The 26,686-nt window shown below is 39.0% G+C and overlaps 5 protein-coding genes across 11 annotated transcripts in view; 1 reads left to right on the forward strand and 4 right to left on the reverse strand.

Moving 5' to 3' along the window:
* Positions 1 to 327: 327 nt before the first annotated feature.
* On the reverse strand, positions 328 to 5,299 carry sar1aa (secretion associated, Ras related GTPase 1Aa). 2 transcript variants are annotated; one of them, XM_072373862.1, is made up of 7 exons: positions 5,233 to 5,299; positions 4,219 to 4,291; positions 3,880 to 3,999; positions 3,501 to 3,566; positions 2,645 to 2,748; positions 2,419 to 2,550; positions 328 to 2,312 (listed from the first exon to the last, which is right to left on the reverse strand). In XM_072373862.1, exons 2-7 carry the CDS (start codon positions 4,274 to 4,276, stop codon positions 2,196 to 2,198), a joined length of 597 nt encoding a protein of 198 aa, XP_072229963.1. In that variant the 5' UTR covers positions 4,277 to 4,291; positions 5,233 to 5,299; the 3' UTR covers positions 328 to 2,195. The 2 variants fall into 2 exon arrangements, with proteins under 2 accessions (XP_072229963.1, XP_072229964.1); XM_072373863.1 differs by having other exon boundaries at positions 5,200 to 5,263.
* Positions 5,300 to 6,307: 1,008 nt separating this feature from the next.
* Positions 6,308 to 9,626, reverse strand: ppa1a (inorganic pyrophosphatase 1a). The gene is made up of 11 exons (XM_072373313.1): positions 9,544 to 9,626; positions 9,287 to 9,345; positions 8,586 to 8,639; positions 8,314 to 8,433; positions 8,150 to 8,236; positions 7,945 to 8,071; positions 7,731 to 7,858; positions 7,398 to 7,483; positions 7,004 to 7,073; positions 6,639 to 6,678; positions 6,308 to 6,529 (listed from the first exon to the last, which is right to left on the reverse strand). The coding sequence occupies exons 1-11, from the start codon at positions 9,602 to 9,604 to the stop codon at positions 6,501 to 6,503; spliced, it is 861 nt and encodes a 286-aa protein (XP_072229414.1). The 5' UTR covers positions 9,605 to 9,626; the 3' UTR covers positions 6,308 to 6,500.
* Positions 9,627 to 11,888: 2,262 nt separating this feature from the next.
* Positions 11,889 to 15,193, reverse strand: lrrc20 (leucine rich repeat containing 20). 3 transcript variants are annotated; one of them, XM_072373112.1, is made up of 5 exons: positions 15,148 to 15,193; positions 13,169 to 13,257; positions 12,784 to 12,933; positions 12,432 to 12,599; positions 11,889 to 12,317 (listed from the first exon to the last, which is right to left on the reverse strand). In XM_072373112.1, exons 2-5 carry the CDS (start codon positions 13,236 to 13,238, stop codon positions 12,181 to 12,183), a joined length of 525 nt encoding a protein of 174 aa, XP_072229213.1. In that variant the 5' UTR covers positions 13,239 to 13,257; positions 15,148 to 15,193; the 3' UTR covers positions 11,889 to 12,180. The 3 variants fall into 3 exon arrangements, with proteins under 3 accessions (XP_072229213.1, XP_072229211.1, XP_072229212.1); XM_072373110.1 differs by lacking the exon at positions 15,148 to 15,193 and adding an exon at positions 14,546 to 14,720; XM_072373111.1 differs by lacking the exon at positions 15,148 to 15,193 and adding an exon at positions 14,430 to 14,719 and having other exon boundaries at positions 11,890 to 12,317.
* A 34-nt stretch (positions 15,194 to 15,227) lies between these two features.
* ndr2 (nodal-related 2) lies at positions 15,228 to 20,585 on the reverse strand. The gene is made up of 3 exons (XM_072373413.1): positions 20,324 to 20,585; positions 17,341 to 18,089; positions 15,228 to 16,347 (listed from the first exon to the last, which is right to left on the reverse strand). Exons 1-3 carry the CDS (start codon positions 20,583 to 20,585, stop codon positions 16,195 to 16,197), a joined length of 1,164 nt encoding a protein of 387 aa, XP_072229514.1. The 3' UTR covers positions 15,228 to 16,194.
* Positions 20,586 to 21,994: 1,409 nt separating this feature from the next.
* pald1a (phosphatase domain containing paladin 1a) overlaps positions 21,995 to 26,686 on the forward strand; it is a 57,551-nt gene continuing 52,859 nt past the window's right edge. For 2 of the 4 annotated variants that reach the window (XM_072373207.1, XM_072373209.1), the window contains exon 1: positions 25,246 to 25,690. The gene's annotated coding sequence lies outside the window, so the exon portion shown is untranslated. Of the gene's footprint in view, positions 22,199 to 25,245; positions 25,691 to 26,455; positions 26,546 to 26,686 lie in introns of those variants that run through there. The other 2 variants (XM_072373208.1, XM_072373210.1) reach the window with 2 other exon arrangements.

The raw sequence follows: 26,686 nt of genomic DNA on the forward strand, positions 1-26,686 counted from the left end.
GATGGGCTGAGTGAGGATAGGATCTCAATTAAGAAAAATGTGACTCAGTGTTGCAGAATAATCACATATTGATAGTACAGTTGAGGAGGAGGAAAATTGGTCCCATCTCACTTCTGATGTTGGCAATCCTGAGGTTAAATCACCTTGAAACAGCTTGTTTGCAGCGTTCTGTAAACCTTCAGGGTCAAGAAAAATCCCAAATCCAAAAAGAAGACATTTTCTGTTAATTCTATAGGAATGTGAGAGAACTATAAAGGGAAATAGGCAAAAAAGAGAAAAACACATCATGTTAGATTTATAAAAAGCTTTATTACTTATCAATCACCTTTTAAATGGACCATACTCACTCTGTTTCTTAATGCATATCATTTTCATTAAAACTATCTGTACATTTCTTGCTGAAAATATTCATTCAGTTCAATATACCGACAGAAATAAATAACTCCACTGCTTCATAGTGTCAACTCAAAGATAGTTCATATACAAGAATTTACATCTGTATTATACAAAGTTTACAGGAGTTGTAGCAACTGGTATGGAACACTGTTCAAAGGGGAAAATAATGTAGTTTACATGCATACTACAATACATTTTAAGAAACACTTCCACGTATAAAATCTTCACATACCTCAGATAGAAGTGTTCTTTCATATGTCAATGTGCCAACTATTCTATATTTTACCCTGTTCACACAAGATGAAGGAAACAGTCAATGGGGTACAAAGCTCCCATACTTTCCTTCCTTAGAATCTATTTCAATCTCACAAGGTTCCAACGTTGAACCAGTCATTGTAAACAGCGAAGTACCCGCCAGGAGAAAAAAGAAAAGGAAAAATGGACGACAACATTAATGGACAGCATAGCATATTCATGTTGGGAAGTGCACTCTCCTATCTTTTCAGATAATCAAAAAGTACATTAGCAGCACTTAAACTTGTAACCTGTAAGTCCTGTACCGTGAAAATGCTGATTACCTGTCAAAATATTCTTTATCTTGAATTGAAGACTCTTATTAAAACATTTTTTTATCGTCACTTCAAATTGGACTTTAATCCACGCTCAATTTAAGTGAGACCATGACGGATAGGAAGTGGTAAGACGAGACGGCGCGTTTCACACAGCAGTACTTTATACTAACATATTCTAAAAGATGAACAGACTCAGAACAAGATTGATTCTTTATGACTCGCACATGCAGTGGATTTAACTTGTCTCTGCTACAATACAGCCAGTTATTCTACTTTATTGCTCTCTGACATTTTAAGGGTGCGTCGTAATTATTGCCTTCATGATAGAATGAAACGAGGGAAGTCAAAGGAAGCAAAGCATACTTCATCTTTGAATTCCTCAAATTCAGTGATGATACTCCTGTCCAACTAACACACTTTAAATTAGCTGCCTTGAACACAAGCATTAAACACATTTAGATTATGGTTTCATTACTAAGCCAAAAATAATTTTTTAAAAAAGCCAATTTTATTATGACACTGACAGTGAGCAAGACATTAATCACAGCATTCTCATCAGCGAGCTGTGTAATTTGACTCCATCACGAGTGTTTGGGTTTGTCTTCTGTCTCTCTTTTTTTGGTTTGTGAAGGGGATTTGACAAAATGTTGGCTCAGCGTTTGGCTTGGAGGTTGTCTTGTTGAAGTCCAGTCTATCTCCCCGCTGATCTCAGAGTCATTAGCATATATCTTTGGCTTTATGCTTTGAAGGCAGAGGCTGCATAACGTTAGATTAAATCAATTTAAATTTTATCCTCTAGATTTCTTTTATCTGCTCACAGAAATGTTTTAATAACTAAAATCAGCCATCTTAATATAAAGTCTGACAAGCATGAAGTCACGTACCACAACAACTCCTCACTCACTTTCTAATAAAGTTCAAACAGAGCAGCTGATCTACTAAGTAACAAATAATGCAACACTGAAGCGTACATATCTTCATTCTTGCAAAATGTCTGGCCGCTCATGTGTTGTAATTAGGTAATTAACATGCCATGCAACTGGCTCCTATTATAAAAACATTTAGGGCGAATCACCAGTAACCACTTTTGCATAGAAGAATTTAAGAACTAAAAAGGAAATGTTCTTACTAATATGACTTAAATTTAGGGGCTGATTGACAGTCTTTGTCATGTCTCATGATAACGTGTCAGTTAAAAGCCTTCTGGCAAAGCCTGACTCCTGCATGTCAGTCGATGTACTGCGATAACCATCTGAAACCTTCCCCATAGCCTTGTTTCTTCAGCACGCTGCACATGAAAATCTCCAGCGGGCGAACATTCAGCTCCTTCAGAGAGATATTTCCCTGTTGATAACAATGAGGATGAATGAGAGTGATGCTCCTCAGGCACCGAATTATGTGCCCTCGTATGCTTTATTTGATTTAAAGACAGTCATCATGACATGCTTACCTTTCCAGTAACTTGACCATCAAGAGCAAAAGCACCTCTCAGTCCTCCTTCACTGATGGCCTCTGGACGGTCAATTTTATTACCCAGCACTAACACTGGTACATTAACTATGGTCTCATCTGCAAGAAGAGCCTAGAGAAAGTACAACAGCCACAGAATCATCATTAATCTAACTGCAGTCAGTTTGGCGATAGAAACTACTTGGAGAAACTATGTTTAAACTTACATCAAGTTCAGTCTTGGATTCTGTGAGTCTGTCATGATCAGCACAGTCGACAAGAAAGACAACTCCATTCACAGCTGGCAGGTAGTTCTTCCAAACCCTTCGAGCTAGGAACAAAGGAGAAGTTGTTTGTCAATTAACTGTCCTTGCAGCAATTCAACAGGATAGAGAATCTCTATGTCAGTTTGAAATGTGTAGAGAGGCTTTAATGTGTGTCCTTCGCTGCCCCATAAACAATCATTGACAGTGTTCAAAATACTACGCATATGTTCTCATATCTGGATAACTACACCTTTCTTCATACAGACCAATCATCACAACTGTTCTCAGTCTGGCTCATTGGACCTTCAGAAAGACTTACAGGCTGGCACAAATCAAGGTTACCAAACTTTATGTTCTCGTGATAATAAGAGGTGTTGACTCCCGAATAAAAGTCTAATCAAGCATTTCTCTTCTTTTGTACATCTTTGTCATCAGTGGCACAACCCCCACATAGCAGTACTGTCCGTCTTTAAATGTTCAAATGTTTAAATATCGAGAATATTACAGGCTCAGAGGTCTGGTGTCATGTGTGAATTAGTCTCTCGGTGCTTTTCCATAACATTTTGAGATGGAAACCTGATTAGACAGATGAATGTATCAGTTTCAACATGGTCAAGTCAGAGCTGCTGCAGTCATATTAACTTACAGACACACACAGCTGCAGTGAGTTATTCTGACATATGATGAGCTGTTCAGAAGAATCGAACAGGTCACGTTATTAAATATATATTAAGAAATTACAAAATCTGTTGTGGTGGAGAAAAAACTCAACTAATTCTAGTGTTTCATTACTGCCAAGAATTTAGGTAAATCTCACCTTGGACATGTCCTCCCAAATCAAATGTGGTAAATGTCATGCCACCAATTGTCAGCTCCTCTGAGGCTTTGAGAGAAAGAAAGTAAAAGTGCTGTTAATGCATTTAATTGTTTTACTTGGCTGGGAAACATAGGATCAGTGACAACACAATGCTATCACAGTAATTGCTAATTATTCAAGTGAGATTTTAACACGATACATAACAAAATCATAGCTATGCTGTATGATACAATAGTATCAAAGTGACTCATTTGGAAATGACACTCTGGCCTTTTTCCCCGAGCACCCCTACATGTTTCATATTTTCACAAGTTTTGGTATGTATCAACTTAATCCTTAACAGTCACATCAGCCCAGATTGGTATACCACTCTCCTTACTTGGATGCAGCGTTGGCACATGCTGGCCAAGTCGGTCATCTTTCAGCATGTGTAGGAGTGTTGTTTTACCGGCATTGTCCAGGCCCAGGAAAACCAGCTTCCCAGACTTTTTGTAAAGACCTGAAAGAAGTTTATAAACTCAATTCCGCTACTCCATGAACATATTAGTGCAGTCACAGACTTTGAATGGTTCACATTCACAACTTTGTACTGTGTAAAACGTTTTGGATTTTTGTGAAATGGCACTGTTTGGACCACATATTGCATAATGTTGACAAAGATTTGTACAGGAGATTTTTTTTGTTATTGTTAAATCAAAGGACAAGAGAAGATGCTCACCTAAGAATTGTAAAACGCTACTAAACCCCCGGTAGATCCAATCGAATAAAAATGACATATTGACGGTGTCTGTCTGTAACAAGAATAAAGACAGGTTATCACTACATACTGTTATACAAAATTATAGAGATTTCTCTCTCAACACTGTATAGGTGAAGTGTTGACTTATTTTCATAATCTGGTGAACGAGTAGATCACCAGAAACTAATGATCAAAAATATCAGAAAAGAAAGGAGTGAAAAAGAAAGGAGTGATACACGTGCAGCCAGCCCTATGTTAGCAATTGTAGAATACTCTGTATTTGTTTAGTGACACTGACTTTTGGGAAATAGACCTGTTAAACCTATTCAGACCAAGGGTCTTTTTCCGCTGTCATGGTAAATGACTGACTTGTACGGTTTCTAATTTCATAAAAACTAACATACAAAAACAATGAAGTGTCTTAATACAAGTAATCAGCTGATTATATAATTCATGCTATCTATTTGTTCAGCTGTTGTAGTCTGTTCTCTGAACGTTGAGTTATATTAATATACGCGGACAATTCTTCCTACAGTGACAGGTTCAAAATAACTGCCATTAAAATGTCTACTAGCTCATAGTATGACACCACACAGGTATAAATCATCCCCTGGTAGATACCTGTGACATAACGGTATACCTCATCTACCCACAAGTGTAGCTTGTGGCAAACGGCAGCATTACCTCTAGCTTAATATAATACTTACAAAGACTAATGAGTTGCACAGACCGAGCTTGTATTAATTATATCCATGTCCTGAGCTACTCAAAGCGACCTAACGGTGGAAATATTACGCTGTTTAGCTAGTTAGCATTTACATGTTAGCTGGCGTTAAACCTCTCGCTCTTTCTAGAGACTGTCACGTGGGTCATGACAACGAGTAACAAACAACCGGTTGGGAGAGTATTCATAATGAAGAGATGTCAGTAGTATAATATTTGGTTATACTGAACTGTTACCTTAAAAATGCTCCTCAAGTTTTGCTCACTTACCGACAGCACCGACCAATACCAAATTCTCTTTAGTGTCAGTGGTCTCCTTGGAAACAGTCAATCAGAGGGCCCCTTCTTCTTCTTCGTGTTTTCGAAATTGCCATCTGGGATGTGGTCGTGTGCTTCACAGCGCCCTCTATTGATGGATGAAAGTGAAAACGGCACAGCTTGTACCAGCTTGTAAATGTTGGTGGAAAAGCAAGCAGTTCCAGCGGTTCTACCAGAATGATCTCTGCAATATCACTGATCTTGGATGTCTAGGTATTATAAACTCCACAATGAAAATTTCGTCCTATTGTATAGTTTCATTCCAATTTATTTCAGAAGGAATACACTGCTCTTTACAACACCACATTTATGTTCAAGTAATGGTGTATACTAATAAAGATGTAATCAGCTATTTAGATAAAATGAAGTTAGGGGCTTTAATACTTTCAACGTGGATCATCAACATGTCCTGCTTTGTTCCAGCAGGGATTTTTACGACATTTTAACATTATCCTACATTTCCTACCTACATTATTCAAGTCAAAGAATATAATTTGATGTTGTCCAGTCACAGCAGATATCATGTACTTGGGAATCCAGATGCTGTTTTTCCTTTTCTTTTCTTTTTTATATATACTACTTGCTGCACATGTTAGTTGCTGTAACTGTAGTTTCACACCATATTACAAAGGCATTCAGTGCCTCTTGGAGTTTATTGCTAAACTGAAGCCTGCAGAGAAACACCATGGGGCTTTCTCTTTTAGAGCTGAAGAGTTTCATGCCCTTAGCCATTACCATCGGAGAACTGAACACATCATTTGTTGGAATTGCCAAGAGTAAAGTGTGTCATTTGTTAAATGCCCTGTGAATTACTGGATGAAGGGCTATGGATAAGTCTGTATTTGTACCTCTTTTTCAAACACGAAAGATATTGTTATCAAATAAGATTCTAATAATATTCTGTGGTAAATCACATTTTTCACTGACAATGACAATATGTAGTGTTTGTGAAATAAATACAATATGCACAGTGCTGAGATTTAATATGATTTATTAATGTACTTTCTGTGCTTGATATCGGGTACTGTCCAGAGAGAGTAAATATAAAGCATGAGAGTGCTCTCACTTGGTCTGAATTTTACAAAGTGCTTAACAGTATCAACAAGTCAAGTGAGCAAAGAAGTTCACTCTTTTCCTAAAGCCAGTCTACAAATCTTTTGAGCTGAGGGAATGAAGGAAGAAGAATTCTCTTCTTTAGCTTCTCGCCTTGTCGTACAGTCTCACTTCTCATAGTAGAACCATTTGTCAGCTGAAAAATAATGATAAAAGAAAAATCCCATGAACACAGTATATAGGATTTCCAGTGAATGACAAACTGGAATTGTTGAAGTAAATCAAATAGGTGCTCAAACACCCACCTGAGCTTGGAATGGGGTCTTCAGGTCCAAAAGCAATTGCCTGTGAGAGTTAGTGAAATCATTAAATGGTCCTATTCACTGAGCAAATACCTTTTCAGGTCAATATAATTAAATGAGTTAATGAAAATGAACTTGTTATTTCTGCTTGATCTAGAAACCAATACAGAACCCTTGTGCTGCCAACCGAGTGAAAGGAATGTGGCCACTTCTGACATTTCTATTTCTCTGACTACTTCACTAATAAGGCTCCTCTTTTTGTCTTTGGGCTTTTGCACTGCCAGGTTGTCGTTTATGCTTGGATCACAGAATGAATGATGACAGACCTTTAGGCTCTAAACATGAATTTGAAAGTAAAATTGACTCACAGATTTAACCACAGCCTCCGCGTCCCCAGCAGAGCAGCAGAACGGACTGTCAGAGACACTGGTGTTCATGCTGATTGAATACAAAGAGAAAGAGAATCCATCTCACAACACAACATTCTGTGCATACAAACCGTATTTTTATTCCAAAATGGACATCACAAGGTCACCATTTTATCTGATGTTGAAAGGCATCTTGAAGTTCTCAGAGCAGAGGAGCAGCAGCACAGTTTATCATCTACATATATTCATGCTGTTGTTTTGTCAAGTTTTAATTGCTGAGCAACTGTTAATATCAGCTCAGGGGGCTAAACGTTTTGCACTCATCACATTCGGTATCACATTGCCTACTGTTTGTTTGAGGACCATGTGTTAAATCCGAATGTGAACTGCTTACCAATTTAACTCGCCAGCATTAGTCTTCTTTGATATCAGTGCCTTCCAAAACTCATGTGTGCTCTTCACTGTTTTAATGGCAAAGTCCTGGAAAACACAACACATTTCCTGTTTCTCTTCTCTAACAAAGTATCAGTAGTTTAAAATATGAAATAGACTCAAAGAAATAAGAAAACAAAATTCATATAGAACTTTGTCATGGCTTTATTGTATTGTCATGATTATTATTTTTTCCTCTTTCTCTCAGGAATGAAGATGGGAGACTGTCAGTAAAGTTTAATGTTACATGTCTAACATTTGGGGGGAAAAAGAGACAGTAAAGTGTAAATGGTACCCTGTCTTTGAATTCTCCATTGAAAGCAAACTCGTTTTCAGGTTTCCCGTCTGGGACTTTGTATCTTCTGAACCAATCAACGGTTGCCTCCAGATATCCCGGCTTCAGTCGCCTAACATCGTCAATATCTGCAAGAAAATCAACAAAGTGTCAAAACCAACCACGGCATTTTATCCAGAAGCAACAGCAAACACCTGTCACAGGTGATTCCTACTATTGAAGTCTCTGGCTTCTGGGTCTTCAGTATTGATCACAATGACTTTCCAGTCTGTTTCACCCTCATCGATCAAAGCCAGAGTTCCCAACACCTTCACTTTGATTATTTCTCCCCGAGAGCACACCTGAAAATAGCACACATGTTTCTGATAAGGCTGCAAACAGCTGATACTAAATAAGGCTCTTCGGGTTAGTTTCAGCACCTTGTTTCCTATGTCACAAATATCAATTGGGTCGTTGTCTCCACAGCATCCTGTGTCACTGTCCTTATGGTTGGGGTCTTCCCATGTCTGTCAAAAAGGAGAGCACATGATTGATCCAACAGGTTTCCTCAGGTCTTAAAACATAAACCCTGAGAACAACTTGCCTGTGGAATAGCCCCATAATTCCAGATATAACCTTTGTGGGGAAACACATTGGCTACATATCGAAGGTTCCCCTTCTTCACATCTTGTTTCAGTGGATTGAGAGGATCCTTGGTGGCTATCTGAGAAATATACAGACAAAATGCAAAAAAAAACAAAAAAAAAACACAAAGGGATGCATGAATGGTTACTGATTTGCAAAAAAGAAAAAAAAAGAAAATTTAAGGTGAAAGGTGATTGTTGAAAGCTAAGCCCAAAAAAAGGAAAAATTAACCTCCATCTTTGCATTTGTCCATCTTGGAACTTCCACAATGGCATGAAAAATGTTCTGTAAAATAATTAGAAATATCATTTTGTCAACCCCATGAAAAAGATGAGAAGATTAGACCCACATAACATATATCATGACCTGACAGAGAAACAGAACGTTTCCACTAATGCATCCCTTATCCAAAACTTGTGTATTTGCACTCCACAGAGAACCATTATCAGGAAGGTTTAACTTGAAAGGGTGATCCTCCAAAGATAAATTACGTATTAACAATTTTTCACACGTAATTGTGTGTCTTAAACTTGTGTTCATCGTGTGTTTTTCATTATGAAGGCCTTAAGTGTTTAATTTACTGCTCTGGCTTGGGCATGAGACAGGGGTTGTTTAAGGTAGCACGCATCATTGCAAGTTGTTTAAAAAAGAAACATGTACACTGCTGTAAAGAAAAATTGCTAGCTTTCATCTAGTGACTATATGTTGGACCACACTCTTAAAGAAAAAGCAGCCAACAGGCATGACAGACGAATGACAAAGGTAGAATTTATTTGTTATAAAAATAATGTTGTTAAACTGGCACAGCGGTTATTGAGCACCACTCTTGAGGTTCAGCTTTTATATATATTTAAACTGAGAGGAGCATAAATCTGGTGACAGTTTTACCAAAGTCCCTGATAGACAACAGGCAAAATGATGCTCACCTCTGCTTCATTTGCATAGATGGGTACATCATGAAAAGGAGAGATGTATTTTCCCTCTGAGTTTTCTATAAAAGGAGTAAAACAGTTTGAACTCTTATCTAGTAAGAACACAACAGCATGAGTTCTCTTTTTAAACCTCGACATCTTACTTGTCACTGCATTGCTAGATAGCAAAGTTATTCAACCCACGATTACACAATGCACAATTTGTAAAAATTGATTACCAACAAACAAATATGTTTATTGATAAAAGTTGTGCTTACTGAAGAACACCCTGTACTCCTGGGTGTTCGGCCTGCCCCTCTCCTCGATGTTAACGCTCATGTTGGTTTGAATCTCTTCTACTGTGATCTGTACACCAAATCAGCAGGACTAAGAAGCTCCAGACTGACCGACAGGTAGTCAGAGGCAGAGGAGCAGGCATGCGCACTGCTTAAGCTGAGGGTTAGAGATCCAAAATTGCTGGCGTGTGAGGACAAAGCTTCTGTATGAAGGGTGTAAAGGCTGGTTGGCAGCTGGCCTCTGTATGCTCCTGCATGGTTACTTAATTCAGATCACATCTAATATTGGCATCTGTAGCTCACAGGCCTCCATGAGAGGCAGAGCTGTGAATAGTAATCAGCAGCTAATCCTTCCTTATTGGTACTTCTCCAAGGCTCCCATTTGAATTCTGCAACATTAATGTGTAGTTTCTACTATCTTTGCAAGAGATTTGTTTTTCATTGCTCTCTCTCACGCTGTGACTCTTGAGAGCTCTTTTCAGCCAGAAACAGATGGAGCCGATGGGTGTTAGCTGTAAACCAATTAACAAGGCAGGATTATGCTGTCTCCTTAAGTTTCCTGGTAACAGTTTGTAACAGACTTGGTTCTATGTTCTACAGCATTATCTGTAAAAATGCTTAACATATATTTCATATTGAATAGATTGCATATAAGGGAATTGAATCTAAGTCTTTTACCTTGTAGTTTTGTATTATACCAGCATTTGTAGTTTTCTGCCTGAACTTTATGATCTCTCTAACTGAAATGCATTTACTTCATGTAAAGCTAATTGAGCTAATTTACTTGACTGTCTACTTCATTGCAATTGTAGACTAAAAGTAAAAACATATATGTGCTTCTTTGCTGGTTCTATTGTGCCAAACTACAGCATCCCTGCTGGGCCTTTTTAATGCTTGTGCCTTACATCACAGTGCATCTTTGATAACAAATGCATGAAATTCTGAGATCAATTCATAATGCATTCAGTTAAGGCTCGACGGGTCCTCCAGCAGAATGCAAGTAGGCTTGGTGTGTTAAACCAACATGTCAATCTTGTTTTACTAATTGATCACGCCAATACCCAATAAATATAGTTTAAGAACTATATATCTAGCATATTATACAACTTCAAACCCAAGAGAAACGGTCTAGTTTACGAAAAATGTCTCCAAAAGTATATTTTCTTACATAAAGATTTTTTTATAGGAAGATGCACAAGGAAGCCCCTGCTGTAGATCTGATTAAAATGCATCCTGCAACAGAGAGCCGCATGTATAACTGTAGACCAGCGATGAGGATTTTAAAGAGATTGTCTGCAGTGATCCAGAAGAAAAGGTAATTCACAGTACAATATCACAGAAAGTATAATGAAAGAGTCACGTGATGCTATAAGCTCTCTGCCATGCTAAACATTTTTTTATTAGAGAATATTCTCCTTTGGTCAACTTAAAGATGCTGTAGGTTTCCAGTGCTCCATCCTCACAGATCTTACAAAAGCCAAAAAGGGAACTAAGCTTATCTGGTCACCAGTGAGTTTTTAAAAAATCATAATGCCACTGTCTAAGCTATACAAAAATCAGCTTAAGTTATCCACTTCCAGCAGTGTTGCTATTTATAGAAACCTTGAAATGCCGGACTTAAACACTTGGACTTGCTCTTCAGCCCATCTACCTGAAGCTTTTCTTTGGATAAGGCGTTTTAGAACACCATTAATTATTTTGAAAACTTTCTGCAGTGCATTCAGCTTGCCGCCAGATATACTGAGAGCATTTTACCGATCTGTCCTCCCCATCCAGGAACATGAGGGAGAACATGCTGTAATGAATATAAAATATGTATCTTATGTCTACAGACTGTGAAAAGCGAACCAGTCATGTCACTCTTCAGCCTCACTGGCATTTGTGTCCACGTCCATCTTCTTATTTTCAATATTTGCAAAACAATTTTTGGCTTTTATGACTTTACTAGCCATAAACAGCCCTAAACTCTTTTGGAATGTGTTGCATTAAGTTGTTGGGTTATTAATTAGATGTCATATTCACAGTAGTATTTTCAATTTACAATTTCCGCAACCTTATTGCCATCTGCTTAACCACTTTCATCATTTGCCAAATTGCTAAGTATTCAATGGTTTCAGTTGTTCTCTTATATACCACACCCTCTGTTGTAAGATCCTTGATTCTTTCATAAAAAAACACTCTCAAGGAGCAAAATGTGTTGGTGTATGAACAATAATAATAATAACTTGAGAAAATAATTGTGAGAGTAATCATGAGTGAAAATAAGCATAAGAAATTATATAAAAAACAACCCAGGACTATATTGCTTTCAGAGTATGATGTTTATTTTCTTATACTATCAAAAGTAATAAATAAACCATCAAAAATAAAAAGTTTGAGACTACAAAAAGTCCAGTATTGTATGAAGAATGACAGATTCCCACTCCAAAGTTTAAAAACAGCAGGGGGAAGATGCCAGTGAGAGAGAGAACTCGTCTTTTAAAAAGTTTTTAAAAAGTTTTTCTCTTTTTTGGATAGCATCATCCTCAAGTATTTCTATTTCATCTCTCAGGCACGCAAAGGCGTTCAACTTCAGTAGCTAAACCCACACGGCATGCAGTCTGTGTTTTGTGAAATATTTTAGCACTTTGATGTCGACAAAATGTCAAATTTATAAGGACATTTCAGAGCAGACTGAGTGTTGGAGTCCAAAGGGTTTGACTTCACATTAAGACACTTCAGCGCCGGCATGGTAGACAACTTCTCCAAAGGTATTTCTGATGAGCAAAATTTAAGAAAAACAAAGGGAAACAGCTTAAATCAAGACATTCACATTGCCAAACTGATAGCTAATTATTTCATACAAACAGAATGTATTAACTTATCGTTACCAGTTACGCTATTTCCCTCGAGGTCAATCTTCTCCAGTGTGGCTATTTCAGTAAGTTTATCAGGGAAGACGGAGAAGCTGTTATTAGCCAAATTGATGCTTGTTAAATGCTCCATTTCCCCCACGGTGTCGGGCAGTTTGGTGAGGACATTGCCTTGCAGGTCAAGTTCTGCAAGGTATTTTGAGACATGAGTAAATTGATGGGTCGCCTGTCTGTTCCTCTATCACAGCGTGAAGACATTCTGTCGACATTTGTGACGTGAACAGCACGTGAGACTGACAGCATACCACAAAGTCTCGCCTTTGACACTGAATTTGTGAATCAAACAGCTGTGTGGTGCATTATTCTCTACCTCTGAGTTGAGTAAAAGTTGAAAAGAACTTGCTAGAAATGGCCTTCATCTCATTGTCAGCCAATGTGATAACACGGATATTTTCAGAGACAGTCCTCAGGACCTTGAACACACCATCTGGGAAAGAAATGAGCTGGCAGTTCGACAAGTCTGCAGATAAGAGGAATATGCATATGAGATTAGCAAGCATTAACACAACATGGAAACGCTGAATACCTGTAAAAACTAAACCCTGTCATCTATTACTGGAACTTAAAAATATAAGCATCTGTCGCCATCTGCTGGTGGAATTTGAGATAACTTCTACAACAAATCAAGAGTAATTAATTCACTATCTCTGAAACGAGAAAGAGCAAGCAAGAGACAGGAAAAAAAGGCAACTTACCAAGAATATCTTTGCCCTCCTCTACTGTTGCATTAATCCTACGGGCCACATTTGCGACTGCCTCGGCCATTTTTCTGGTGTAAGTCTTCCTAAGGGAGGTAATGATACTTTACACTTAGACATACTTTTAATCTATGCTGTAAGACAGTCAAATAATAAATCTGTGAAATAATCATTTGAGTCTAACTCTTCTGAATATGTGCCATGACCGCTGAAGGAAAAATTAATGATAAATTACACCAGCAAACTGAAACATCAGTTTGTTAACTAAATCTCAAGCAAAGAGATGTCCATTGCCATACATGAACTCTAAGCACACATTTAATTCCAACCAAAGGATGGTAAAAGAAAAATAAAGTGAATGTTTAGGAATTTAACTGAGCAGTTCATCTGAGTAATCCCACAAAATCCCATAGCTGAATATGTTCTATAAGGAGGATTGGGTTAAAATTCCTCCATGCTGTCAGTATGAAAGCATGAAAACATTGAGTTACACTTACTCCTGCACACACAATACTTCACACAAAGAATTAGTTACTATGTCAGAAATTAAATCACAGGAGTGTAACACTCACATTAAAGCAGTACAACTTTTTCAGATTTGACAATTTGGTAATCTCTTTCAATCTTAAAATGTACATTTTAGTGTATTCAACATCTAGACACACCCATTTTTTTATGACTTTGGTGGCTACCCTTATGAATGCTGTAATTCACAACCAAAACTCTTACAAAAGGAACATACCAGAATCAGGAAATGTTTCTGCTTCGGACCTTCAAGCTGAGAGCGGATTCCTGATTTTAAAACTTTCACTACAACAGTCAGTTTTTGGTTCAGTTTTACAACCATAACGCAAACTATATATATTATTATAATTTCTAATCATGGATTTTAAACATGCCACTTTTTTCTTTCAATGAGTCTGTGCATGGGACTCTACTGCTGTTCAGTGTATGTATTAAACCACTAAATACAAGACAAACACAATAAAGTTACGAGTTAAGAGTTTCCATAGTTGTTCATCTCTACTTTTTAGGATTAGACTAACCTGAGGCTGTGTACTGCCTCAAACTACACTATCACACTCGGCCATGTAGCTATTGATGGTCACATTGCCTTTTTAGATTCCCCTAAAATACAGTAAGTTAATAGAAAATTATTTAGGACGACCACACACTTCCACTGCAGCGCTCTTGGCTAAGCTATAGATAGACATAATTTCAAAATGTTTTATTAAAGCCTCGTAAAGAAGCCACTTACCCAGACTAGCAACCAGCAAGTGTTACAGAACCTGGCAGCTGTCAATGTTAGCTAACGTTAGCTCCAGTAGCCATGCGAGTTCGGTGTGTATTTTTAGCCGGGGGACGGTGGTTCACCTGAATGCTGAGCTGTTCATCATAAAAAGCAAGGCCCTTTAATGACACCTTGTTTTGAGCAATATAAGTACACAAACTCTGTTAAAGTGATTGCTTAGAGACAGTAAGAGTTGAGCTCATGTTAGCTTACTAGCTAACAGGTAACAACGAACAATGTTTCAAGAGTATCAGCCCTGCGCGTCAGTACTGCAGTCAGTGTAGTTCAAGTGAGTCCGTAAAATAAGCCGTAAAAATCAGTAACTTCACTGAAGTATTGATATTTTTGTTACAACTTGAACAGGAAGTTGCAGTTGTCCAAAATGTCTACTGAATGTATGCATCTTTTTTTTTACAGACAGAGAAAAGCACTTTTTTCTTGGTTAACTATTTCTCAAAGCTCAAAATAATGCCCAAAAGATGCGGAAATGTGTTTACGTTGTATAAGCTGAATCCCGATTTCCTGATATGATTTTCTATTTTGAACACGACCTGACCCATGTGTAAAATAGTCACTGGTTAATGTTATTCCACCAGTCATTTTGGCTCTAATTAAGTTCTAATTATAATTTAACACATTTTTTTTTATATTTACTTATCATTAGGAAGTTAGGATGTTGTCTTACCTTTGAATCCAGGTCAACTACTCCCAGTTTGACCACTGCTACTGTCATAATGCTGGAAAAATTCTGGTTAGTCAGTGTTTTTTTTTTTTTGTTTGTTTTAGAGGATTGAAAACAATGAGCTCTTTGACTTTAAAAGAATAGCACTTAGTTTAGCATTGTCAGAACTAACTGCCACTTCACAGCATTTGCTGGATATTCCTCTACTGTACTATGCTTTAGTATGAATGTTTGTGGAATTTGGCGACGAGTCACTGCGGATGACTAAAACACACAAAAACTAGAAGTCTCTCTTTCAGTGTCCCAGTTCTTTTGTATTACACATATTCCAGATAAACCAGTGATTGGAGTGGGGATGTGTACTGTATTGCACAATGACAAAACTTTATTGTCCCTAGGTAAAAACATCTGTTAGTGTGCACATAAGGATAAAGATGAAACATTCTTTTAAAGCTTCCAAGCAAGGTTGGTGTAATATTTTCAAGTTGTACAACTCAGAGTTAGACAATTTTTGATCACATTTTTTTTCATGCCAATGTTCATGACTAACCACATTATAAAATCCCTTTACCCACATGCCAAAACATAAAAAGATACCTATTCAGTGCACAAAATGAACATAAATACATTTTTCTATATTTACAATAAATATACATTCGTTTATAGTGACACAAATGGTAGTGTACAATAAAACAGTGCTGGAATATTTAACAAGATTGCCATTTCATATTTACACAGATTAAACTGATAAATTACAGAAAATAAAGTCCACACTGAATTGTATCAATAGTTCACTGCCATTACTGAATTTCTACTTCAGCATATTTTAAAATATTATTGTCCTCCTTCCAAACCAGAGTCCTCATCACAAATGAAAGTCATGTCTCTGCACTCAGATCAGACGCAATAGTGCACAGAGACAAATATCAAAGAGCTTTTTCCTTCTGGCTAAGTGTTTTCTTTTTGTTTTTTCAGAAATCGCTTCGCTTCTTCACAGCACATGCAACGCTGCTCCGCAACACGGTTCATGCTTGGAGGTGGTGTTGTCTGTCACTGGCAGCCACACTCATCCACGATCATGTCTTCGTGGTGTCGAAGGAGCATTTCTCCATTCTCGTAGTACAACATGCTCAGTGGGCTCATTTTGGTCGGAGCGCAACACGGTGTTACCACACGCTCAGGGTGGTAATGCTTCAGTAGACTCTAAAAATAGAAGATGCAAAAAAAGAGGATTTGGGTCAATTATAATGCCAAAGATCATTTAAAAAGAAAAAGACTGAAACAGCAGAAGACTTTATTTCTGTTTAGCTTTTCACCTTTATGCCTATGAATGTTTCTGAGAGTATTTTTATTAATCATTGTATCTAAAAGCATTGGAAAAAAGGCCACTCAAACTGTGAATTCTAATTTGATCAGGAGCCTGAAACACAAAGATAGTCATTGTCTTATGAGACATTACAATGGAACGCATCAAATCTTCACATGTGAGAAGCTGAAACTGAAATATTAGTTTTTCTGCCTGAAGAATTAGTAAAGCAATCATTTTTCATAGAGTTGCTGAGTATTTTTCTGTTATTCATTAACTGACTAATCCTCACGACTCTTTCTATTTTTTTTTTAAACAAATTGTAAAGTTGCAGGGTTATGGCTGCATCTTTCTCACTCACACATTGAAGTTTAATCCTCTTACACATCAAACTAACATCATGAACAAGTGACGACAAATTCACAGAGAAAAAACCTCAACTGGGTTAAATAAAGACAAGAGGGACAGACTATCACAGATGTTCCTGATGGCAGAATGTTGGCTTGATGTATAAGAGCTGTTTGGCCCAATCCCAGTTCTTCCTTTGGTCCTACCACTTAGCCCTATGCCTCTGTTTTGCAAAGATAAGGTACCCTTTTTCTTTTGGGGATTAAGGAGTAGTGGTCATCTAGCCTTGGTGGCCTCTTGAATTGACCACTACTACTTGAACCCCCCCTCCCAAAAAAAAAAAGGGGGGAGGCCAAAGGGAGGAATTGTAGATAGGTCTTTAATTTAATTTACAGTCTGGTGTGGTTAAATACTGAGAGAATTTATATATTAATTCAGATGATGCACCGAGTCAAACAAACCTTACTGACATTTCCAGGATCTTGTGTCTGTAATCTCAGTACATAATGCACCCAGATAAGCAAATAGGTTTAAAAACTTACCTGCATGTAAGCATGATTTGTTGGATTTAGGTCTTCTCCCAGAGGTCCAGGGCAGGAACCCTCACAGCGGTAGGCATTGTATCTTTTAGGAAAGATTATCCAGGACCCCCAGCCAATTTGATTAAAGTCAACATGCAGGTCAACTTTGCGACAGAGAGGTTTTTCACCCGTTCTCTTGAACACCTGCAGGCTTCTTGCTGTTTGTTCTCTCTGGCCCCGTTTGCTCCTTCGCCTCTTTGGCCAATGGACCCTTTTGATTTCAGCAGGGGACAAGAACTTGGATTGCTCAGCTGTATGGAGCAAGCTTGCCTTAGCCTTTGAGTTCTCATCAAACCCTGTGTGTGAGAAGACGACCAGCAAGGCCTGGTCACTCACACCCTGCTTCTTTCTCGAGCTGACAACAGAAACAGGCTGATCTGCAATAGAGAGGCCTCTCTTTCTCTTTGTCATTTTCTTTGGTCTGGACACTCTTTTGTATCGAATTTTCGCGGCTGATTTTTGCCTGAGCCAGCCCAAGAGGGGGTTTGTCATGTTGAACACCTTCCAGCTCTGTGATGAAGTGACCAATGATGACGGAGTGAGCCGCCCCACTAACTCCTGCTGCTGGTGATACACCTCCACAGTGATGTTGGAAGCACTTTGTGTCCGAGGAAGCCTGATTCTAAGCTCTGCTGCCTGGATGTGTTTGTCAGCCAGCAGGGCATGTAGATCAAAAGTGGCCACCCAGTGCCCTTGTCTGTGTATCAAACCTGAAGTAATGAAAACAAAACACAATACACATTGTATATCAGTTCAATATCACAAGGCATTATGCTAAAGTCATAATCTGTATAAAAATCACAACAAGCTGCTGGTACGTATGAACTGATCTAGTGCCAGTTAACACCTGTGGAAGAGTAAGATGCAACATTTTTGAAAATATTCTACTAAAATAATTGTTGCCTGTTAAATTCTGGCCTGGCAAGATAAAATGATCACACATTTAAATATATTGTTGGGCGACACTTACATATGATCAACAGCGCGCATTCACCATGATATCATTTTGATATCTTATTTCTGTCAGGAGTTGCATTCATTTTTGCCAAAATCTTTTATTGATGATGGGAGAGAGGGAGCATTGCAAAAAGTCTTTGCCCAGCACATTCCAAAGATTCTCAGTGGTGTTAAGGTCTGGACTTTGTAGTAGCCAATCCGTGTGAGAAAATTATGCCTCAAAATCCCTGAACCAGTCTTTCACAATCTAAACCCGATGAATCCTGGCAGTGTCATCTTGGAACATGCTCGTGTCAGCAGGGAAGAAAAAAAAATCTAATAATGAAAACCTGCTCTTTCCATAAGGCTACAGTGAGGCTACTCAGTGCATCTGTTAGAGTTAAATAGCTTGTTGCTAGCTTCAAAATATTAATCATTGCAGTAGTTTTCAAAGATCCAGGTGGGGACTTTTTTGGCCAGGCATTATAGTTTTACACAGAGCTTTAAGATAATTATAAACTGGTACAAGGCAGACACAGAGTGGTCACTAAGTTTGAAAGGAGAAGTGGCCAATGAAATGGGAAAAACAGTACCAGGAGTCTTAGTAAGAAGTAGTAATCATTCCCTTAAAGAATATTAATTTGGTGTTTGTGAATTCACATCATTTTCACATAACCAGTCCAACTACTTGTGCCCTATGATGGAGGCACTATCATCCTGGAAAAGACAACTCCCACCACGACAATAATATCAAAAGATAGGATGAGGGTGATCCCTAAAAATAACTTTATATTGATTTGCTGTGATTCAGTCCAGTAAGGGGACCCAAACCATGCCAACAAAATACCCCCACAAAGCCACTGGATCACCTACAATGTGGAGCTCAATGGATCGCATGTTCCTTTTAATCAGTCAACTTTCTGTACATCCTGAGATCATGATTCAGATTCAGATTATTTTATTGTCATTCAATCATAACATCAGAGATGCGCAGCAGAACGAAATTACGATGCATTTTAGCCACGACAAAACCAGTTGGATAAATATCCTAAGGGAATATAAAATACAACAGTGTGAAGATATTTTTCATATCTGGCTGGTAAGCTAAATTGTGAATCAGATGGTACACTCTGTCTATCTCCATGCCTGCAGCTTTTAACTTGAGCATGACATTAGTTAATAAACACAAAAGGTGCTTCAGAAATATAACTAATTCTGTGAATGTTCACTACATGCACTGTGCCCACATCTCTAATGAGTCTCATTGTAATTCAATGAACAGGCGTGGTTCAAATTAATCTGCAGGATTAAAGCATTTAAAACATCGAACCCGTTTATTGTCCAGTACATCGGCCCATTGAGTCTGGCTCTTGATCAAAAGTGCAAACCGGCCTCTTTATTAATCCACTCAAACTTAACACCGAGCCGAAACCAATCATTCAACACAACCCTGCATGTCCCGGCTTCTGCATATCCTCAGTCAAACAAATAGGTAATAACTCTAACACCTTGCAGGCATGTGAAATTTAATTCAGCAGCAGGGAGGGTTGTCTTGCGTTGGCTTGCTTGTGCCACCATTAAATCCTTAGCTCTAATCTAATCAGACCAAGTGTGAAAAAGAACTAAGGGCAGTTGTTGATTTGACCCAACAACAGATTTGTGTAGGGGGATGTCTGGCGAGGTACCTAATCAACATCACCTATTTAAGAAAAAGAGGTTTGCTTTGAGAATTAGACCGAAAACACGCTGATCCTTGCATGGTTATTCACCCCCTGAGCGGGATGTGGATTGAAGACCTCTGAGGTCGTCTGGCACGCAGTGACAGGGCAACACTTGAGCCAACAAAAAAAAAAAATCTAACATTTGAGAGGGTCTTGAAATGCCAGAGGTGGCCAAATCTGGAATCAGCTACGATACTCTAATACAAAAATACAGTAACATGTTTAAAACACGTTGACATTCTGGTTCAAACGTAACCATATTTTCAAAGTAATGAAGCAGGTCTTACTTTTCGCCATCATGCTCTTCACTGTGTCCGCTTGCTTTGCCGCGTCATGCTCCATTATATCCAATGGCCTGGATAAATTTGACTTGAAATTCCTGTAAAGATGCATCATATAGGTTGGTAGATGATGCCCGGTAGATCGGTCCACCGCAGGAAAAGGGTGGAACTTCATGTTAACTCCATCTCTGGATTTATGAATCCCATGGGCCAGCAGCACCAGCAGCGATGCGTGCAGCGCAACACTCAGAGCTTCCACTGCGCGCATGTTTTCAGCCGGTTAATGACAAACTCCTCTACAGGGAGATTATGGGTGTCTTATATACCCTCACCCACCCACTTTCATGTTTAACAAGTAGCTGAGAACATTAAAGGAAATTGACATGTGTCCTCAAGACTTTTTACCTGGCAGCTCATCATCTATTCAGTTGGTAATGAGGAGACTGGGTGAGTGTTTACACGGGGCGCAGCGTTTTGTTTGCACCATGTTCTTTGGGCCTCTGCAGTCTGAGTCTCCATCCTTGGATAATTTGTTTCAGCTACTTAGCTTACGCTGCTTGTTAGGCTTTTCTCGTAATGTTATGTAGTCTATTAAATGACACCTGGAATGAACTATAAGGCAATCAGGCAACCGTCCATATTAGACACAGACTAATGAAAGGGCAAAAACTTTAACATGATAAAAGAAACAAATGCGAAAACGTTGTTCTGTGGTCAGTTTTAAAAGGACTGTTCTTAAATTTGTTGCATAAAATAAACTTTACTGGTGGAGAGAGAGAAGCAATACCCCCGGTCTGAAAATACTTAGTCATAGGCCTACATTTAAGTTTTAAGTTCTCATATAAAAGCAGACTGTTATCGCGTACTGGGAGTAATAAAAATGATAGATTTAACATGCAAGTGGCACATCAACATAGACAGCTGAGGTAACGTTGTCTAATTTTATATCCAGCCAAGTGACCTAAGTTGCTGTTTATCAGTGGTGTATTAGTTTGTATCATTCATTGTATCTGATAGGTTTAGGTTAGTCCGAATCTATAATGTAAGGAATCAACATGTAGTGGAGTAAAAATACAATGTTTCTCCTGGACTAGTTTGGAGTCATATAAGAAATTAGCATAAATTGGGATACTCAAATATAGAACAAACATCTTTGAACAGCACTTGTAAAGATTAAACCCCACTGATGGCCTTGCACTTTATCATTTTCAAACAGTAGGATAACATGTGTTCATTTCATAGTTACACAACAGAGTAGCTTGTGCGACAAGTGATAAAAGATGAATCTATGGATAAGTGAGACCTACCACGAAAAAAAAAAAGTCAGTGAAAACATTGCATTGACCTCTGAGACATTATCAGAAAGAAGTCAAGTTAAACAGGAAACGGCCACCATATCTCTTTTTCAGATATGACTTCCTTACGTTTACTGGTGAAACTCACTGTTCACGCACAACTTCTGAATTTATTTCTGGACACTTTTCAGTTATCAGTGAACATACTGTTGGTGCTTTTGGTTCTCATGATGTTCGCATATACATTTTAAATAAACTACGATTACGCAATACCATAAAAGCTGAACTCTAAGGATGCAGAGTACCTTTAACCTTTTGAGTATTTCCAACAAGGATGTTCTGTTTTCTACTTTGTTGAGAGCATCAGTGGATAACCACTGCCTGCGCATGCGCCGTCTCTCTGTATCCACATAGCGAGATCCCTTTCCTTGTGAATTTCCCGAGAAAGGACTGTTTTTTCCCCACCTCATTTTCATTGATATAAACTCAAAGCTTTGCACATCGGTCACGTCTCTCGCGCCAAACAACGCGAGCTCCGTAAGCATGTTTCCTCAAGACGCCTTTTCACCGACCGTGTGCTGAAATGGTGAGTCGCTTGAAAGTTTACGGCTCTTGTTACACGAGCCACGGCAGCCTAAAAGTGGACATTTATTCCTTTTAGGATGCTAACACTCCGCCTAATTCTCCACAGTCTTGATACACATGTCTCGGATTTGCACTTGGGCAAAAATTAAGCAACGATGGGTGTTTTTTTTCTATGATGTGAAGCGCTTGCGTGGTTGATGGGGCATGCATGTGCTTGGCACCCCACTCCCCTCCATGCTTTTAACTTTATTGTGCACCGCATCCGTTGATTTGGCCACAGGCGGTGATGAAAGGCTGGGCACACTGCGATCTTGCAGTTGTAGCTTACTCCTGAGCAAAAAGCCATTGCACAAACACGCCAGTTGGTTCTGTTATTTGGATGGCCACGTCACGGTGTGCTGCTTCTTGTGAATGAATGCCACAAGCACTTGGCTTCCCTGTAACCGCAGTGCAATCAACTGGTGAACTGTTTGGTGATCTGTGTGGGTTATGTGACGCATCTACTTCTGCAAGCCGTGAATGTGCATTTATGGGGAAAGAGTGCTCCGAGACGTAGTAACACCCCCAAAACAACGAGAGTGCTCGAAAGAAACCCCTAAACATGTGTTTACTGTTAGGTTCTATTGACCATTTGACTGTAGTGACATGCCCAAACATACACATATTGGCAACATATGTTTCATCAGCTCACAGGCAGAAAAAAAATGTATTTTTGTTGCTTAGATTTGTTAATCAGTGCATTGGACCACTTATACTTCATCAAGTATTTGGTCATGTTCATATCTGCCCATATTTATGATCAGCATTGATGAAATGGGACACTACCAGTGTGAGGAGCCTCCAGCGAAGTAAGACAAAGCACATGATGCCCTTTGATGTATTGCACTGTTGCCCCTGCTTTTGTTTGATTAGGCCCGTCCAGCTGGGGCTGGTCTCCTTTAGGCATATCACTTTACCTTAAGTCCTGGGGAAAGACAGAAACTGGCTCTTTTTAAGTGAGAGCCCGAACATATTAAAACTGTGAATATCACCATTAATCAAGAGCGGGAGCATGAAACTCCTCGCTGAGTGAGCAGCTGGATGATAAATGATTGAGCTATACACCAGGTTTATCTTGATAAGAGGCTGAAAAGAGGAGATTTAATAGTCTCAGTTGGAGATAAAGGAGAAAAAAAAAGTGAAATGTACTCTGATGTGCCATGCCATCGGCCCAAGTTTCGATATAGATATTTATGGTTAACCTGGGGTTGCTGATGGAAACCAAGGCATCTGTTTTTTTTTTTTTATCAAAAATTTTTTTTTTTAAAGTAAATTTTTTTTGCATATGTTACGTTCTGCTAAGTCAAGGTATAAATGCATGATTGGAGTTGAAATATTTGTCATAACTCGCTCCCCATCCGAGTCCCTGTGAGTCTTGAGTGCACGCTGAGTGCAGTGGATAATTTCTACCACAAGATGTCATATTTGATCGCTGGACACAAAAGGTTTTATCTCCCCCAAAACATGCCCTGTGATTATTTCTGATTAATTATGATGGGATCGTTCTGGGAGCTGGGAGTTGCTGTTGTATTTTTAACTTGACAGGAATTGATAGAGGGGGGAAAAAACTGATTTGGCAGCAGTGCCTCTGTCCTGCGAGAAGAATGATTCCACTATGAAAATGCTCCAGAGATAATACTTCATCATGCTCTGAGTGCTCTTGGGAGATGAACTTTTGGCACAGGTGAAATGAAATGTGATTTTTTTTTTCTTTTTCCTTTGCTATCTCCTTCTTTCCTGTTGCTCTTACAAGGCCTTTTAACAAATTGCCTCTGTTGGTAAGACGGACACCAGGCCTAAGAGAGGATTTAGACAAGACAGGCGGTATAAGGCTTACGCTCTTTTTCCATTTGGGACATTAAGCAGAGAGGATGTTTAATTCAGTCTGTCAAAGAACATCCTCTTTCTCCAACTTGTATTATTTTTCTGATCTGTCTTTTTTTTTTCTTCCTCAAAGTGGAAGGAAGTGAGGCTGTCAGAGTGCATACAAGGTGCTGTGTCATCTTAAGGCACTACATTAAATGCATTTGATTTCTGTGTTTTTACACCGACACAACTTCTGTGCACTTGGTTTTGCTCTCATGAAATCTTTCTGAAGAATCAAAGTCTCATTTATGACTTCTCACTTCACGGACTGATTCATTCATGTTCTGATGTTTGTGGGCCATGGGAGGGTTTGGTTTCACATTTATGTTGTTGCAAGAACTTCAGAGTCTTGGCCCGCTCTGCTGCAGGAAGGAAGGAACAGGTGTGGCAGCCCTAGATTTTTACATCCATATCTCGAAAATTGCTTGCCACTTTTGCAAACGAGCTTAATGTGAACATTATCTTGTGAGAGATTGTTGATTACACATACTTTTGTAAGACAATATTCTCACAGGCTGCCACTCAAAAGATTACCCGGATGTTGTTGGCTTTTTTTTTTTTTTGGTTACGTTATTTCAGCTTTGAATCAGGTATGACTCTACCTGGGATTTTTTTTGTATGTGTAGGTAATTTGCCGGCAGATGATATTAGCAGTGTTCTTGCCTTTGGTCCACCCATTGCATTAAGAGCTGATGTGAAGTTGGGTTACAAGCAGTACATCTCACAGCTATTCGCAGCTGAACCTCAGGCTTAAATGTAAGTATTTGCCCAGCTGTAAGCCTGTTTGCCTTCAACATGGCATGTGTTAACTGCTAATGAATGGAGTAATTAGAGCATTGTAGTGAATTAGGCTTATGTGATGTCATCTGTGTGCAGTTATTAGAGATCGTCAGCCTCCCGGCAGGTTCACATAACACCAGGTGAGTGAGGGTTAACTGCTGCAGCTGATAGCGATACGTTTGATAAGAGAAGGTTCGGTTGTACGTGTTTGATGCAGCAGTTAAAAATATTGCCATGTGTGGAGGGTACTGCGCTGCCCGGAGGCTGTGATAGTGATTGGATAGTGAGGTGGATGATGAGTAAGCCTCTCAAGGCCCGCCTCCACATCCTCTTTACACACACACACACTTTGTGACACACAAATGCACAAAAATCTTGGCACACACAAGAGGCTTTGCACCTTATGCACAGGGGATGCATACAAAAAAGTAACAGACAACCAACAAGGGAGCATGCCTTCACACATCTAAACCTCTGACGGAGAGCTGTGCCTCCCTCTCTGCCTTCTGGTGCTGCTGCTGCTGAGTGGCTGCCTGGGATCTGTCCTCACTGAAGGACACGTCCATTGACTTGCTTTATAAGGACTCGCTAATGATGCGATACTGCCGTCTGCTGTAGTTTGATCAGCAGGCAGAGACAGATTGCCTCACGGATCCGACAGAGAGATGCCAGCGAGGATGTGTAACTGAGACGGGTTGTCTTCTGGAGAGCTGTCAGTTTGATTATTTTTAACCCACTATTTTCTATTTTGTAATTCCTCTGAGTCTTGTGCACCTCTCGGATGGTGGACTGAACAGCCCAACGTCAGGTATAGTTGTACTTATCTGCTGTACGATACCTGACTCCTGCTGTAGTCTTGTGTTTGCTGGACATTTGATTGATTTGCGCCAGGGTATCTCAGAGAATTGTTTACAGCAATTTTACTTTAGACTTAACCTTGCAAGACTTCAAAACTGTTAACGTTTTGTCAATCGTCCTGTTAAAATGGAGTTAATCCATTATAGAGGACAAGAAACACTTTCCAGGGTTTACCACTTCAGTCTGAGTGGCAGGTGAGAGATAGCATGGTAACGTATATCTGTAAAATCTGTCTGTGGAGGCAGAGGGACAGTTTTTGAAGGGTGTGACATATCAAAATCAGTCAGTTGGCCTGGTGGCGCTGACAGAGCATTGTGGTCGGATACTGGGGTTTAGAAAAAAAAGAAGAAAAAAAGCCACATTGCTGCAGCCTTGAAATCATAGAGGGATAAAATTGCTGTCTTAACATGAAAAAAATTACAGGCAGGGATTCTAGAATTAGAACTGGATGCCCTTTTTAGAAGTCAGGCCGTGATTAAACCAAGAATGTAGAGGAGTAATGGTTATTCATGTGATTTATGTCAGAAAGCTGTAGTAGCATGTTGCGTTTTTGTCTCAACTCCAGCAGTTTTTTGCGGTTTTTACTTGGAAAAAAGGTGCCTTTAAGTGAGCTTTTTTTTTTTTTTTGTCAGTTTGTGCAGTCATTTGATTTAGCAGTGCAAAATTAGTGTCTCATGTTTTAACCAGATTTGGCAATGACATTGACATTGTTGAACAATGGCATTGCCTGGCTTCCATTTGCCACAGTCTCTTTCTGAGCAGATTGCAGGGGGATTTGTTGAGGACAAAAACAAACATTAGAGCTGTAAGTTGACACAAATTCACAATGAAGTTTTTGGAACAGTTGAAAGGAAGAAAAGAAAAAAGAAAAAGAAAAGAAAAAGATTTTTTTTGCAAAGAGCTGAGCTCATTTCCGGGCAGATCCGATATTTAGCTTAGGAACTAA

The sequence above is a fragment of the Leuresthes tenuis genome, unplaced genomic scaffold, assembly GCF_036924035.1.
Source record: "Leuresthes tenuis unplaced genomic scaffold, fLeuTen1.0.hap1 SCAF_20, whole genome shotgun sequence".
Lineage (NCBI taxonomy): Eukaryota > Metazoa > Chordata > Actinopteri > Atheriniformes > Atherinopsidae > Leuresthes > Leuresthes tenuis.

Bases quoted from the DNA above. Each gene is read 5' to 3' on its own strand.
- ppa1a (XM_072373313.1), bottom strand. From the start codon at position 9,604: ATGAGCGTTAACATCGAGGAGAGGGGCAGGCCGAACACCCAGGAGTAC. The intron at 9,346-9,543 runs GTAAGCACAACT...CTCCTTTTATAG, and splicing joins GGAGTACAGGGTGTTCTTCA to AAAACTCAGAGGGAAAATAC. The intron at 8,434-8,585 runs GTTAATTTTTCC...TATATTTCTCAG, and splicing joins GGACAAATGCAAAGATGGAG to ATAGCCACCAAGGATCCTCT.
- sar1aa (XM_072373862.1), bottom strand. From the start codon at position 4,276: ATGTCATTTTTATTCGATTGGATCTACCGGGGGTTTAGTAGCGTTTTA. The intron at 3,567-3,879 runs GTAAGGAGAGTG...TTTCTCTCAAAG, and splicing joins TGTGCCAACGCTGCATCCAA to CCTCAGAGGAGCTGACAATT. The intron at 2,551-2,644 runs GTAAGTTTAAAC...TACTTTCTCTAG, and splicing joins AATCCAAGACTGAACTTGAT to GCTCTTCTTGCAGATGAGAC.
- lrrc20 (XM_072373110.1), bottom strand. From the start codon at position 14,568: ATGATGAACAGCTCAGCATTCAG. The intron at 13,258-14,545 runs GTGAACCACCGT...TACCTCCCTTAG, and splicing joins ATGAACAGCTCAGCATTCAG to GAAGACTTACACCAGAAAAA. The intron at 12,934-13,168 runs GTAAGTTGCCTT...TCTTATCTGCAG, and splicing joins GGAGGGCAAAGATATTCTTG to ACTTGTCGAACTGCCAGCTC.
- ndr2 (XM_072373413.1), bottom strand. From the start codon at position 20,585: ATGCGCGCAGTGGAAGCTCTGAGTGTTGCGCTGCACGCATCGCTGCTG. The intron at 18,090-20,323 runs GTAAGACCTGCT...TCATTACTTCAG, and splicing joins GAAGAGCATGATGGCGAAAA to GTTTGATACACAGACAAGGG. The intron at 16,348-17,340 runs GTAAGTTTTTAA...TTCTATTTTTAG, and splicing joins CAAATCATGCTTACATGCAG to AGTCTACTGAAGCATTACCA.